The sequence below is a fragment of the Dreissena polymorpha genome, chromosome 16 (genome assembly GCF_020536995.1).
Source record: "Dreissena polymorpha isolate Duluth1 chromosome 16, UMN_Dpol_1.0, whole genome shotgun sequence".
In the NCBI taxonomy this organism is placed as follows: domain Eukaryota; kingdom Metazoa; phylum Mollusca; class Bivalvia; order Myida; family Dreissenidae; genus Dreissena; species Dreissena polymorpha.
In genome coordinates this window covers 46,360,765-46,373,789 of record NC_068370.1, presented here as the reverse complement: position 1 = coordinate 46,373,789, position 13,025 = coordinate 46,360,765, and the positions used below count along the sequence as shown (strand labels likewise).

Sequence of the window (13,025 nt, the reverse complement as noted above, 5' to 3'; positions counted from 1 at the left end):
AAAGAGATTAAAATTTCCACAAAATTAATTGTTTTTTGCCTGACCCATATCTACTACATGAATTAACCTCTTTGTAATATTTTTTACAAAACACAAACTCGCAATTATCAAAAGAGAATTTATTAAAACACTGTAAATATGTATTATTGTAACTTTTATTATTATGGGTATTCAGTCTGTTATTGTCTTGGCTTCTCAAAAACACGATTCACACATAGGGGGAGTCTGCATCAATGACAGGGGTCAACATACCCCTGTTGAAACCATATTCCTAAGAATCAGGTATATATCAGCAGAGCCCATAGACAATATACTTAGCAAAGATACTTCAAAGCATAATACTTTATGTACATGACTTTACCATACAAAATGGTCTTAAGCCACTCTGGCTGCATGCATCATGAGACCCATTTCGACATGAAGCTGGTGATATCTTCTTGATACAAGAAGGTCTAAAAGAACAAGTGTGGGCAACTGTGGTCCAAGAATAGGCAAAGCTGATATCTCCTTGATACAAAAATAACTAAAAGAACAAAGTGTGGGCAACTGTGGTCCAAGCATAGGCAAATGATGCATAGCTGATATTTCCTTGATACAAAAATAACTAAAAGAACAAGTGTGGGCAACTGTGGTCCAAGCATAGGCAAATGATGCAAAGCTGATATCTCCTTAATACAAAAATAACTAAAAGAACAAGTGTGGGCAACTGTGGTCCAAGCATAGGCAAATGATGCATAGCTGATATCTCCTTGATACAAAAATAACTAAAAGAACAAGTGTGGGCAACTGTGGTTCAAGCATAGGCAAATGATGCAGAGCTGGTATCTCCTTGATACAAAAAGGACAAAAAGAACAAAGTGTGGGCAACTGTGGTCCAAGCATTAATTTATAACCAAGGTGTCCCATCACGTTTCTTAAGACCTTCACATGTGCAAGTTTAAGTAAAATTCAGGTTCCCATTCCATTTCAGGGGTCAGGGTCTAGGGTCTGCTGACCCCTTTCAGGTGTTGGCATCTCAAAGATCCTCATTCTGTTAGAGCTGATACCCAGGTTACTGAAAACATGCAGGACACAGCTGTGTTAGGATTGCACGTGTAACAATATATGAACAACTTCAAAATAATAATATAACATGATGTACACAAAATGGATCAACAAGGAATGAAATATAATACAAGTGACTCATATGTCTAGAATGTCTGTTCTATACTAGATACGGTTGAAACATTTTAGTGACTGACAATATTTCCCATAAGTGAATGGCAATATTTCCCATAAATTTATGACAATATTTTCCATCAGTTAATGAGACTCAAATCCATTATAATCTAGTCCATAGTTGAGATGTTAGATTGATTATCTAATCAAGGTCACATAATTTACTTAAATGATTACATTTTATGTTCTTAGTTTAAAGCTGAATAAAACTTTACCACAATTCAGACAAGAAAGCCATGATTGCCAAAGAGACTTCACCTGTGTCCAAGGTACACAAATTGTTGAAGGCTTGACCTGGTGACCTTTTTTTACCCCTTTCCCACTCAGATATGCATTTTGACGCATGTGTTGTCACTTAGAAAGTTACATTTAATTAAAGATCTTTCTTACTATATTCAAGTTTTAAAGGCTTCGTATCCAAGCCTTAGATAGTGATGAGTATCAAACAGCATAAAACCTAACAGACTGCGAGTTACTTGCAGGCTGTTATGGTTTTATGCTGATTGCAAAAGCCATTTTCTCTTTGCTTCTTATGGGAGAAAGGGTTAACACAACATTATTCAGATATAAACATGGCCCAAATATTGTTAAGACAAACATTCTAACCACATTTCATCAAAATTAAGTAATAAAATGTGGATTCTTAAGAAAGTGTATTTAAACAACATAATAGTCGACTCATTTGAACCAAATTAAAACTTCTTCTATGTATTTCCACATTGAGATTCTGACAAAGTTTCCTCAAGATAGTAACATTTTCCAACTTTTGTCAAGATAAAATTTCTGACCAATATTCATACATCAAGCTGTGACCTCTAGAGTGGTAACAAGCTAAAAGTCAACAACGCACAATATGTGCCACACAACGCTGTACTGACTGATCGAATTCATTCGAGGTAAATTAAAGCAAACATAATCTTTTATAAAATGTAAGGAAATAGGCCTTGAATTGGTTAATCAGCTCCTCATCTCACCTCATGTTTAGAGGAGAGAGAAATATGAACTGTCGATCCTTGGCCTCCTTGGCTGTGTTCATTAGAATCTCCATAGATATGCGCCTGTTCACCATATCCTGCAAAACAAGAGATGTGTTTGTCAGTAACACAATGCCCCCTTATGCGCCACTTTGAATTATTTTTTTTGACCTTGAAGGATGACCTTGACCTTCACCTTTCACCGCTCAAAATGTGCAGCTTCATGAGATACACATGCATGGCAAATATCAAGTTGCTACATTCAATATTGCAAGTTATGAAGAAGGTTAAAGTTTTGGTTAAAGTTTTTGAATTTATTTTTTTGACCTTTGACCTTGAAGGATGACCTTGACCTTTCACCACTCAAAATGTGCAGCTCCATGAGATACACATGCGTGCCAAATATCAAGTTGCTATGTTCAATATTGCAAAAGTTATGAAGAAGGTTAAAGGTTTGGATAAAGTTTTGGGACACACACACACATACAATGACAGACAGGCCAAAAACAATATACCCCTGATCTTTCGATCCGGGGGCATAAAAAATTGAGAAAATCTTGAGAAAAGTGGTGGAGAATTGAGAAGACTCAAAATTTGGAGCATTATTTATTGAGATCTCTAGCGGAAATGCAACATTAACTATAAAATATTGTCATTAATCAAAGGGAAATAACTCCCTGACAAGTAATTAAACCAAACAATTTGACATAAGCATTACTATATCCACCCTAAATGGGTTGCTGCATTTAAAATTCCTTCAAATATGTATCAATAGTCAGATTTATTGCATGGAATCAAATAATTAACAAAAGGGCAATAACTACCTGAACAATGGAAGCAAAGGCCCCCAAGTCACTCAGCTGAGACTAAAACCATTTCAAACAAGAGATGTGTTTGTCAGAAAAACAATGCCCCCTAATGCGCCGCTTTGATTTTTAAAAAAACCTTTGACCTTGACCTTTCACCACTCAAAATGTGCAGCTCCATGAGATACACATGCATGCCAAATATCAAGTTGCTACGTTCAATATTGCAAACGTTATGAAGAAGGTTAAAGTTTTGGGACACACACATGGACACATACAATGACAGACAGGCCAAAAACAATATACCCCCGATCTTTCGATCCCGGGCATAAAAACAGATGAGATATCATAAGAACTTAATTAATATTTTGAGCAAGCGGCTCACCATAAAGACATCAAACTCGTCAAGGCACCTGAAGGGGCACTCCATGCTCTTCCACAGGGCCAGGATGAGACAGATTGTGGAGAAGGAACGTTCACCGCCCGACAGGGAGCGCAGATCCTTGTTGCCTTCGTCCTTGCCTGACTTTGTGGGATGAACCTGCAATTTAGTTATTGTGATTGTAAAGATCTGTTAAAAGCCATTGCCCTACAGGGTTACAGCTGACAAAATCAGGCTGACCTTACTAACATTGTAGTCGCTCTATCTTTCACAGTTGAATCTAGAACGACATGATTTTTCTCTTAAAGTCTCTATAACGCTCAAATTCAACAAAAATTTTGTAAAGTATTTCGTAAAATAAAGTTAACACCTAAACAATTAGTGATCCTTATAGCAAAAGCCACAATTTTAACGATAGATGTGGTATTATTACAAAGATTTTTGTAGATACAAAATGTTCGTTTTTGTTTATTTGTGACACAATTAATTTTATTTTAATTTCCCGCAAATATATCTATTCATACGACACACGAACACCATGTTAGTGTTCATGTGTCGTATGAATAGAAATTGTTGCGGGAAATTAAAATGGAAAAACAACGAGCATTTTGTATCTACAAACATCTAATTTACCAGACCACATCTGGCATTGAAATTTCGTCAAATTGCCATAATGAACATTGATTTTTAATTGGTTATGTTTATTTTACAAAATATTGTAAGCAATTTTCGTTGATTTTGAGTAGTAATGTTACTTTAATTTTGTGTGAATATCAAGCTGTATTTATATTTTACATAAAAACAAAAGCTGTAAAACTACAAAAATGAATGCCCACATGCATAGACATTGGCAGGGTACTGTAACAAACAGCATGATAAATGCATAATATAGTATGAGGCATCTACACAATGTAATTAAGTCACTTAAAAACAAGTATTTTGTTGCTTCTTTATTTTACAGCTCTGCCAAATATGTAAAACAAATCTGAGAAAACATAATAATGCCTGACACAAATTTGGGTCCTGTACAATGTCGGACAAGAAACTTGAACAAGATGGCCTGAAAGGCCCAAAGTTGCTCACCTGGGATATAAAGTAACTGACATGCTCAGTGCGGCCCCAAGATATCCTTAGAACAAATGTTCTGACCAAGTTTCATGAAGAGTGAACAATAAATGCACCTTTTAGAGTGCTAACATGGTTTTACTATAGCCATATTATTAGGATAAATTCTCTGATGCCTGGCGACCATGTTTTTCCACAGACCAGAAGTATTTTCAAAATGATCCAAGATATCATTTAAACAAATGTTCTGAACAAGTTTTATGAAGATTGGACGATAAATGTGACTTTTTTAAGCCGAGAATTGTCTTTGAAAAAAGAGAGCGAAAAATTGCTTTTAAACACTAAAAATGATAGCTTTACATCGAAGGAAATTCTTATAAATAAATTAACCCTACCTAGACAATTTGGGTTAGATTATGCAACACTAATAAATGATGAAAAAGCACGACTTGGGTCCTTGTGGATTTATGCCATATTGTAGAATTTTTCTCTGTCATTTTTAAGAGATCTGTTTTTATTGCTTTGTTGCTTGTCAATGTTTTGTGCTAATTAAGAGAATGAATAAATATAAATGAAAAATCATACACGCACAAAAGTTATTGTTTTTGTTTATTTGGATTGTTCACTCTTTTCAACAGTATTTCAGTCATATTGCTAGTTAGAGATGAGGTAAAAATAAATGGCGGAAAATAATAGCCCATGAAAATGACAGAACACACCTTGACAGTTGCAGATAATTAATAACTTTAAACAAGTTGAGCAAGTCCTAACTTTTTTGTACAGCTTTGTTGTTACTAGCATCAATTCATGTAATGAAAGATTGGAGAACACTATCCCGAGACATTCATTTTTTTAGAAGCACCCTAATAGGGGGAGACTGGTTGTAGAAATAGCTTCACGACCAATCCTCTCGCAATCAACCCTTTCCCCCATAAGAAGCAAAGTGACAATGGCAATGTGCAAACAGCATAAAACCAAAACAGACTCTGAGTAACACGCAGTCTGTTCAGGTTGTATGCTGTTTGCAGCTCATCAGTACATGTAACTAAGGCTTGGAAATGAAGCCTTTCAAACTTGAATCTAGTAAGAAAGGTATTTAATTAAATTTAACTTACTAGCTTGAATCTAGTAAGAAAGGTATTTAATTAAATTTAACTTACTAGCTTGAATCTAGTAAGAAAGGTATTTAATTAAATTTAACTTACTAGCTTGAATCTAGTAAGAAAGGTATTTAATTAAATTTAACTTACTAGCTTGAATCTAGTAAGAAAGGTATTTAATTAAATTTAACTTACTAGCTTGAATCTAGTAAGAAAGGTATTTAATTAAATTTAACTTACTAGCTTGAATCTAGTAAGAAAGGTATTTAATTAAATTTAACTTACTAGCTTGAATCTAGTAAGAAAGGTATTTAATTAAATTTAACTTACAAAAGGACTACAAATGCGTCAAAAGACATATCTAAGTGGTAAAATGTTTATGTGACCAGCTGAGAATCAATGAGCTAGTGGAAAATGTTCATGTGACCAGCTGGGAATCAATGAGCTAGTGGAAAATGTTCATGTGACCAGCTGGGAACCAATGAGCTAGTGGAAAATGTTCAGCCTTGGCTGTTCAGTGAAAAAGTTCAGTCTAATATGTACTCACAATCATATCCAGTGTGCCCTCCTTGTGGCTGAAGGTTATCTTGCCACTGTAGCCTCTTTCATTGAGGAACATTGCGAAGAACGTCTTGATTCTCAGAGCGATATACCGCCGGAATTCTGAGTAGCGATCAAACCTCTTTGACATGGCTACGTCAAGACTCTTAACAGAATGGAATAAAGAATAATTAAATCAGTCAATAAAGTTGACAAATATCCCAGCAATTTCTTATCTAAAGCAGGCGCAAAAATTATGTATAAATTTAATTGATCTCAAAATTGTGTCAATTCCTGCTCCTCAAAGATCACACACATAGTCAACAAGAGGGCCAAGATGGCCCTAGTTCGCTCACCTGAGAGGAGTCGGTTCATTCAATCTTTACCTAATGTCAAACATGACCCAGATATTGACCAGACAAACATCCTGGTCAAGTTTCATCATTATTGAACCAAAGCTCTGGCGTAGGGAGTGTTTTTGTTTTTGTAAGATTTGAAATGGTGACCTATATTTTGAGTTGACCCCCCAAACATCAAACTTTGCTTACAAGGATGTTGTATAATATAATGAAAATTTGGACAATCTAAGGGCAATAATTATGGCATTAATTATGTGATTTTGCTCATCATCAAACTTAACTGAGATCTTTCAGCAACTTTGATACAGAATGCTTGAGAAATGTGACTGCTAGAGTGTTAACAAACCAAATGTGGACGGACGGACAGCGGACAAAGACCAATCCTAAAACCTCACCTGAGCAATCAGGTGAGCTAAAAAGTGTGTTTCACCGATCTGAGCCATTTTCCAACTTGTCCAAGAAATCAATAAAACCAATGTATTGACTAAGTTTCACGATGATTAGGCAAAAAATGTGACTTCTATAGTGTTCGATCACAAGGTTTCTCTCTATATAGTCACATAAGGAAAACTGCCCCACCCCATTGGCAGCCATGTTTATTGACCCATCGGGACCATTTGCAAACTCATCTGAGATATATATAAAACAAATCTATTCACCAAGTTTCATGATGATTGGGCAAAAAATGTGACTTCTAGAGTGTTCACAAGCTTTTTTTTACTATATAAATATAAGAAAACTGCCCCCCCCCGGCAGCCATGTAATTCAACTGACCGGAACCATTTTCCAAGTCAACTCTCGTATCAAGGAAACAAATGTTCTGACCAAATTTCATGAAAATTTGGCAAAAAATGTGACTTCTAGAGTGTTCACATGTTTTCACTATATACATATAGAGAAAAATGCCCCGCCCACTGGCGGCCATGTTTTTTCACCGATCTGGACCATTTTCTAACTCGTACGACATATCAATAAAACCAATATTTTGATTAACTTTCATGATGATTGGGCAAAAATTGTGACTTCTAGAGTGTTTACAAGGTTTCTCTATAGCCATATAAGGAAAACTGACCCGCCCACTGGCGGCCATGTTTTTCAATGGCCCTGAACCACTTTTGAACTCATCCAACATATCATTAACACAGACATAAAGACAAAGTTACATTTAGATTGGGCATTAAATGTGACTTCTACAAGCTTTTTCTTTTACAAGCTTTTTCTTTTTTTTTGACCTTGTGACCTAGTTTTTGACCCAACATGACCCAGTTTCAAACTCGATCGAGATTTCATTGGGACAAATCTTCTGACCAAGTTTCATGAAGATCGGACAATAAATGTGGCCTCTAGAGTGTTTACGAACAAATGTGGACGGACGGACGACGGACAAAGACCAGTCACAAAAGCCCACCTGAGCAATAAGGTGACCTAAAAACAAGAGCTGTCACCATAGGATGACATATGCCCCCTATAAACGCTTTGATAGAAGTTATAGCATTTTTCGAAACCTAAACGCAGATTTCAAAACCTAAACGTGGACCCCAAATTCAAGGTCAAGGTCACAGGGGTCAAAATTTGTGAGCGTATGGAAAGACCTTGTCCATATAAACATGCATACCAAATATGAAGGTTATATCTCGAGGGACATAGTAGTTATGAGCATTTTTCGAAATCTAAACGCAGATTTTGAAACCTAAACACGGACTCTAACTTCAAGGTAAAGGTCACAGAGGTAAAATATTGTGTGCGTATGGAAAGGCCTTGTCCATATACACATGCATACCAAATATGAAGGTTATATCTCAAGAACATAGAAGTTATGAGCATTTTTCGAAACCTAAACGCAGATTTCGAAACCTAAACACGGACCCTAACTTCAAGGTAAAGGTCACAGGGGTAAAAAATTGTGTGCGTATGGAAAGGCCTTGTCCATATACACATGCATACCAAATATGAAGGTTATATCTCAAGGGTCATAGAAGTTATGAGCATTTTTCGAAACCTAAACACAGATTTCGAAACCTAAATGCGGACGCTAAGTTCAAGGTCAAGGTCACAGGGGTAAAAAATTGTGTGCGTAAGGAAAGGTCTTGTCCATATACACATGCATACCAAATATGAAGGTTATATCTCAAGGGACATACAAGTTATGAGCATTTTTAAAACCTAAACACAGATTTCGAAACCTAAATGCAGACCCTTAGTTCAACGGCAAGGTCACAGGGGTAAAAAATTGAGTGCGTATAGAAAGGCCTTGTCCATATACACATGCATACCAAATATGAAGGTTATATCTCAAGGGACATAGAAGTTATGAGCATTTTTCAAAACCTAAACGCAGATTTCGAAACCTAAACGCAGACCCTAAGTTCAAGGTCAAGGTAACAGGGGAAAAAAAATGTGTGCGTATGGAAAGGCCTTGTCCATATAGACATGCATACCAAATATGAAGGTTATATCTCAAGGGACATAGAAGTTATGAGCATTTTTCGAAACCTAAACGCAGATTTTGAAACCTAAACGCGGACCCTTTTTCAAGGTCAAAGTCACAGGGGTAAAAATTTGTGTGCGTATGGAAAGGCCTTGTCCATATACACATGCATACCAAATATGAAGGTTTTATCTCAAGGGACATAGAAGTTATGAGCATTTTTCGAAACCTAAACGCAGATTTAGATGGAAAGGCCTTGTCCATATACACATGCATACCAAATATGAAGGTTATATCTCAAGGGACATAGAAGTTATGAGCATTTTTCGAAACCTAAACGCAGATTTCGAAACCTAAACGCGGACCCTAAGTTCAAGGTCAAGGTCACAGGGGTTAAAAATTGTGTGCGTATGGAAAGGCCTTGTCCATATACACATGCATACCAAATATGAAGGTTATATCTCAAGGGACATAGAAGTTATGAGCATTTTTCGAAACCTAAACGCAGATTTAGAAACCTAAACGCAGATTTCGAAACCTAAACGCGGACTCTAAGTTCAAGGTCAAGGTCACAGGGGTAAAAAATTGTGTGCGTATGGAAAGGCCTTGTCCATATACACATGCATACCAAATATGAAGGTTATATCTCAAGGGACATAGAAGTTATGAGCATTTTTCGAAACCTAAACGCAGATTTTGAAACCTAAACGCGGACCCTAAGTTCAAGTCAAGGTCACAGGGCTCAAACAAGGTGTGCGTATGGAAAGGCCTTGTCCATATACACATGCATACCAAATATGAAGGTTATATCTCAAGGGACATAGAAGTTATGAGCATTTTTGGAAACCTAAATGCAAAGTGTGACGGAAAGACAGACAGACAGACAGAAGGACGGACGGACAGTCCGATCACTATATGCCCCCTTTTCTTCGAAAGGGGGCATAAAAACATCTAACCTCGAATAACAATTAACACATAAATGAAACACAACTACACTGTATTATTATGAAAACATTAATAATCAAAGGGGAGTAACTACTGTATTCTTAAATGCAATATTTAGAAGAGTTGTCTCACAAGTTACATGACCTTAATTCATGATTGTTTGCAAGCCTTTTTACCATATAAATAAAAGGAAAACTGCCACATCCCCCTGGAAACCATGTTTTTCAACAGACCGGAACCATTTTCAAACTTAACTCACGTATCTAGGAAACAAAAGTTCTGACAAAATTTCATGAAAATTGGGCAAAAAATGTGACTTCTAGAGTGTTGACACGTTTTCACTATATACATTTAGAGAAAAATGCCCCACCCACTGGCGGCCATGTTTTTTCACCGATCTGGACCATTTTCGAACTTGTCCGAGAAATCAATAAAACCAATGTTTTGACCAACTTTCATGATGATTGGGCAAAAATTGTGACTTCCAGAGTGTTTACAAGGTTTCTCCATAGCCAAATAAGGAAAACTTCCCCGCTCACTGGCGGCCATGTTTTTCAACGGACCAGAACCACTTTTGAACTCAACCAACATATCATTTAGACAAACATTTTGACAAAGTTACATGAAGATTGGGCATGAAATGTGACTTCTACAGTGTTTACAAGTTTTTTCTTTTTTTTGACCTAGTGACCTTGACCTGGCACGACCCAGTTTCGAACTCGACAGAGATTTAATTGGGACGAAGCTTCTGACCAAGTTTCATGAAGAACGGACAATAAATGTGGCCTCTAGAGTGTTTACGAACAAATGTTAAAGGACGGACGGACGGACGACGGACAAAGACCGGTCACAAAAGCTCACCTGAGCAATCAGGTGAGCTAAAAAGCCTCACATTGATTTGTTGAATTAATTGCCTTATTTTCAAGAAAGAATGATTATACAATAAAATAGTGTGATATACACAAACATAAACATAACGTTTGGCACTTCTACTAAGTATAAAAGACACTAAAATAGTTTCCTTTTTATAGACAGAGTACAGTTTGCTCTACAAAGAATACATGACTGAACAATCATGTTAGTATCAACAATTTGTTTAAATTAAAGAGAACATAACTCTGCAAAGAATATAATGACAAACCAAAAACATCATCTTGCACTTCTACATAGTAACATCACTTTGCTTGCAGGGGTGTAACAATAATTCGATGATTGTTTATGACATAATTGTGTCAGTTATTTAAATGGTAGAGCATATTTGTATCAGTATATAGTAATGTCAGGATTCTAACACATGTAAATGGAAACCAGAACATCATCGATTTCATGATAGCATGCATATTAGTTTCACAATTTTGAATGGGTTATGTAATAAAATATTGGGATTTTTTGTCATTGTGTAGGGAAAAATGTGAAATACAGTGACCCCGCGTTTATCTGGATCTTGAAATTGCAAACCCAACTTCAATAGCTGTCTATTTCAAATAGATCAGACATGGCTCATCAACTTCTTTTGATGACAATGCCCAAAGATGAAAAAAGGAATTTGACTTAGAATAAAAAGATCTATGTCTAAACTTACTTCACAAAATGCTTTCAGCTGATGAACTTCTTTACGAATTTTTGTGAATGAGTCCCGCTTTTCTTTGTACTGTCGGCCTATTTCTGCTGGATCACCGTGTCTAAAATACAGTTGATTATGCTTAAGTTTCAAAGTGCTGTATCTACTTATTTTTTTATAAAAAACATATATATATTATATATAAGATAACATATTTTTTTTTAAAGGCATGAAGGCCCTGACTTTCTCACCTGAATTCACTTTTGTGATAATGTAGTGATTCTAGCTCTGACAGAGATTTGTTTCAGTGTTTACTATTCTTACAAAGAAAACATTTTCCCCAGGGCGGGGCTAATTTTACCTCAAAGACAAGATGACAATTAAGTTGGTAGAAGTCCACTCAGGGAGGCAAAAAGCAACAGTCCAAAGAGAGAAGAATTCTATTGACTGATTTTTAATGAGATGGGCATAACCTGGTATCAATCCTATTAAAACTACATACAAAACTCACCTAGTGGAACATTTAAAGCATTCATTCTATAAACCTTTTTCTGTACTTTACATACTGATACTGCAAATTTAACAGTATTCATTATGTGAAATTCTGTAATGTTTGCCATTAGGTTTCATAATGCCAGTGAACAATGCTGGTACAGGTAGTCTTTCATTTTTGCACAATATCTTTTATCCGCAAAATGGTCAGCACTTCAACAGTTTTCAATTATCAATACTTAATTATGGGAACTGGTCATACCATTTGTTTTACCTGGACCACACTAGCCTCACCAGAAGTCAATAATAATGGCTGTCTGCAATACTCTCTGCATTCAGAGTTATTCTGAATACAAATCATTTCAACTACTGCACCTGGCCAGGAAAGTCCATAAACCATTTGAAATCTAGTGTTCCTTTTCAATTTATATCCCGCAATGTTACCAGCCATTACCATTAAAATTATTGTTTCACCGATAAATAAACAACTGAGATTTGGCGAGAGTCGTTGTTTCTTGGATAATCTTAATTGTCAGCAGAATGACCGTAATTGCAAACAAAATAGAGGCTACTGTGGCATTGCTAGCTTCTATGCCAGAGGCATAATTTGAAAAAAAAAATCACCAAAATTTTGTACTGCTTAAGACAAACATTTCTTAACTGTTAGCATAATATAAGAAAATTTGTATATGCCATCTAATTAATCTGAACCCACGAATGATGGGTTTTGGCACAACTTCAATCATTTTTGCAGTCATCTAGCGAAAAAAAACTTATTTAGCAAACAAAATATGCATACATAATTTATTGTTTCCTACCTGTTGTAGTTCTATGACATAAGCAGAAGTCATTCAAATCAAAGATAGAACAAGTTGTAGTTCTGTGACATAAGCAGTAGTCATTCATATCAAAGATAGAACCAGTTGTAGTTCTATGACATTAGCAGAAGTCATTCATATCAAAGATAAAACCGGTTGTAGCTCTATGACATAAGCAGAAGTCATTCATATCAAAGATAGAACCGGTTGTAGCTCTATGGCATAAGCAGAAGTCATTCATATCAAAGATAGAACCAGTTGTAGTTCTATGACATAAGCAGAAGTCATTCATATCAAAGATAGAACTGATTGTAGTTCTATGACATAAGCATAAGTC

General features: G+C 35.9%; 1 protein-coding gene across 2 annotated transcripts in view; it reads right to left on the bottom strand.

Annotated features, from left to right (window-relative positions):
• Window positions 1-868: 868 nt before the first annotated feature.
• The window catches only part of LOC127861429 (structural maintenance of chromosomes protein 6-like), an 87,148-nt gene continuing 74,991 nt past the window's right edge, over window positions 869-13,025 (bottom strand). The window contains exons 23-27 of one of the 2 annotated variants that reach the window (XM_052399903.1): window positions 11,400-11,499; window positions 6,093-6,251; window positions 3,384-3,539; window positions 2,193-2,290; window positions 869-1,054 (exon numbers count right to left, since the gene is read on the bottom strand). In XM_052399903.1, coding sequence (XP_052255863.1) covers window positions 967-1,054; window positions 2,193-2,290; window positions 3,384-3,539; window positions 6,093-6,251; window positions 11,400-11,499 — 601 coding nt within the window. In that variant the 3' untranslated portion in view covers window positions 869-966. The remainder of the gene's footprint in view (window positions 1,055-2,192; window positions 2,291-3,383; window positions 3,540-6,092; window positions 6,252-11,399; window positions 11,500-13,025) is intronic. The other variant, XM_052399904.1, reaches the window with a different exon arrangement.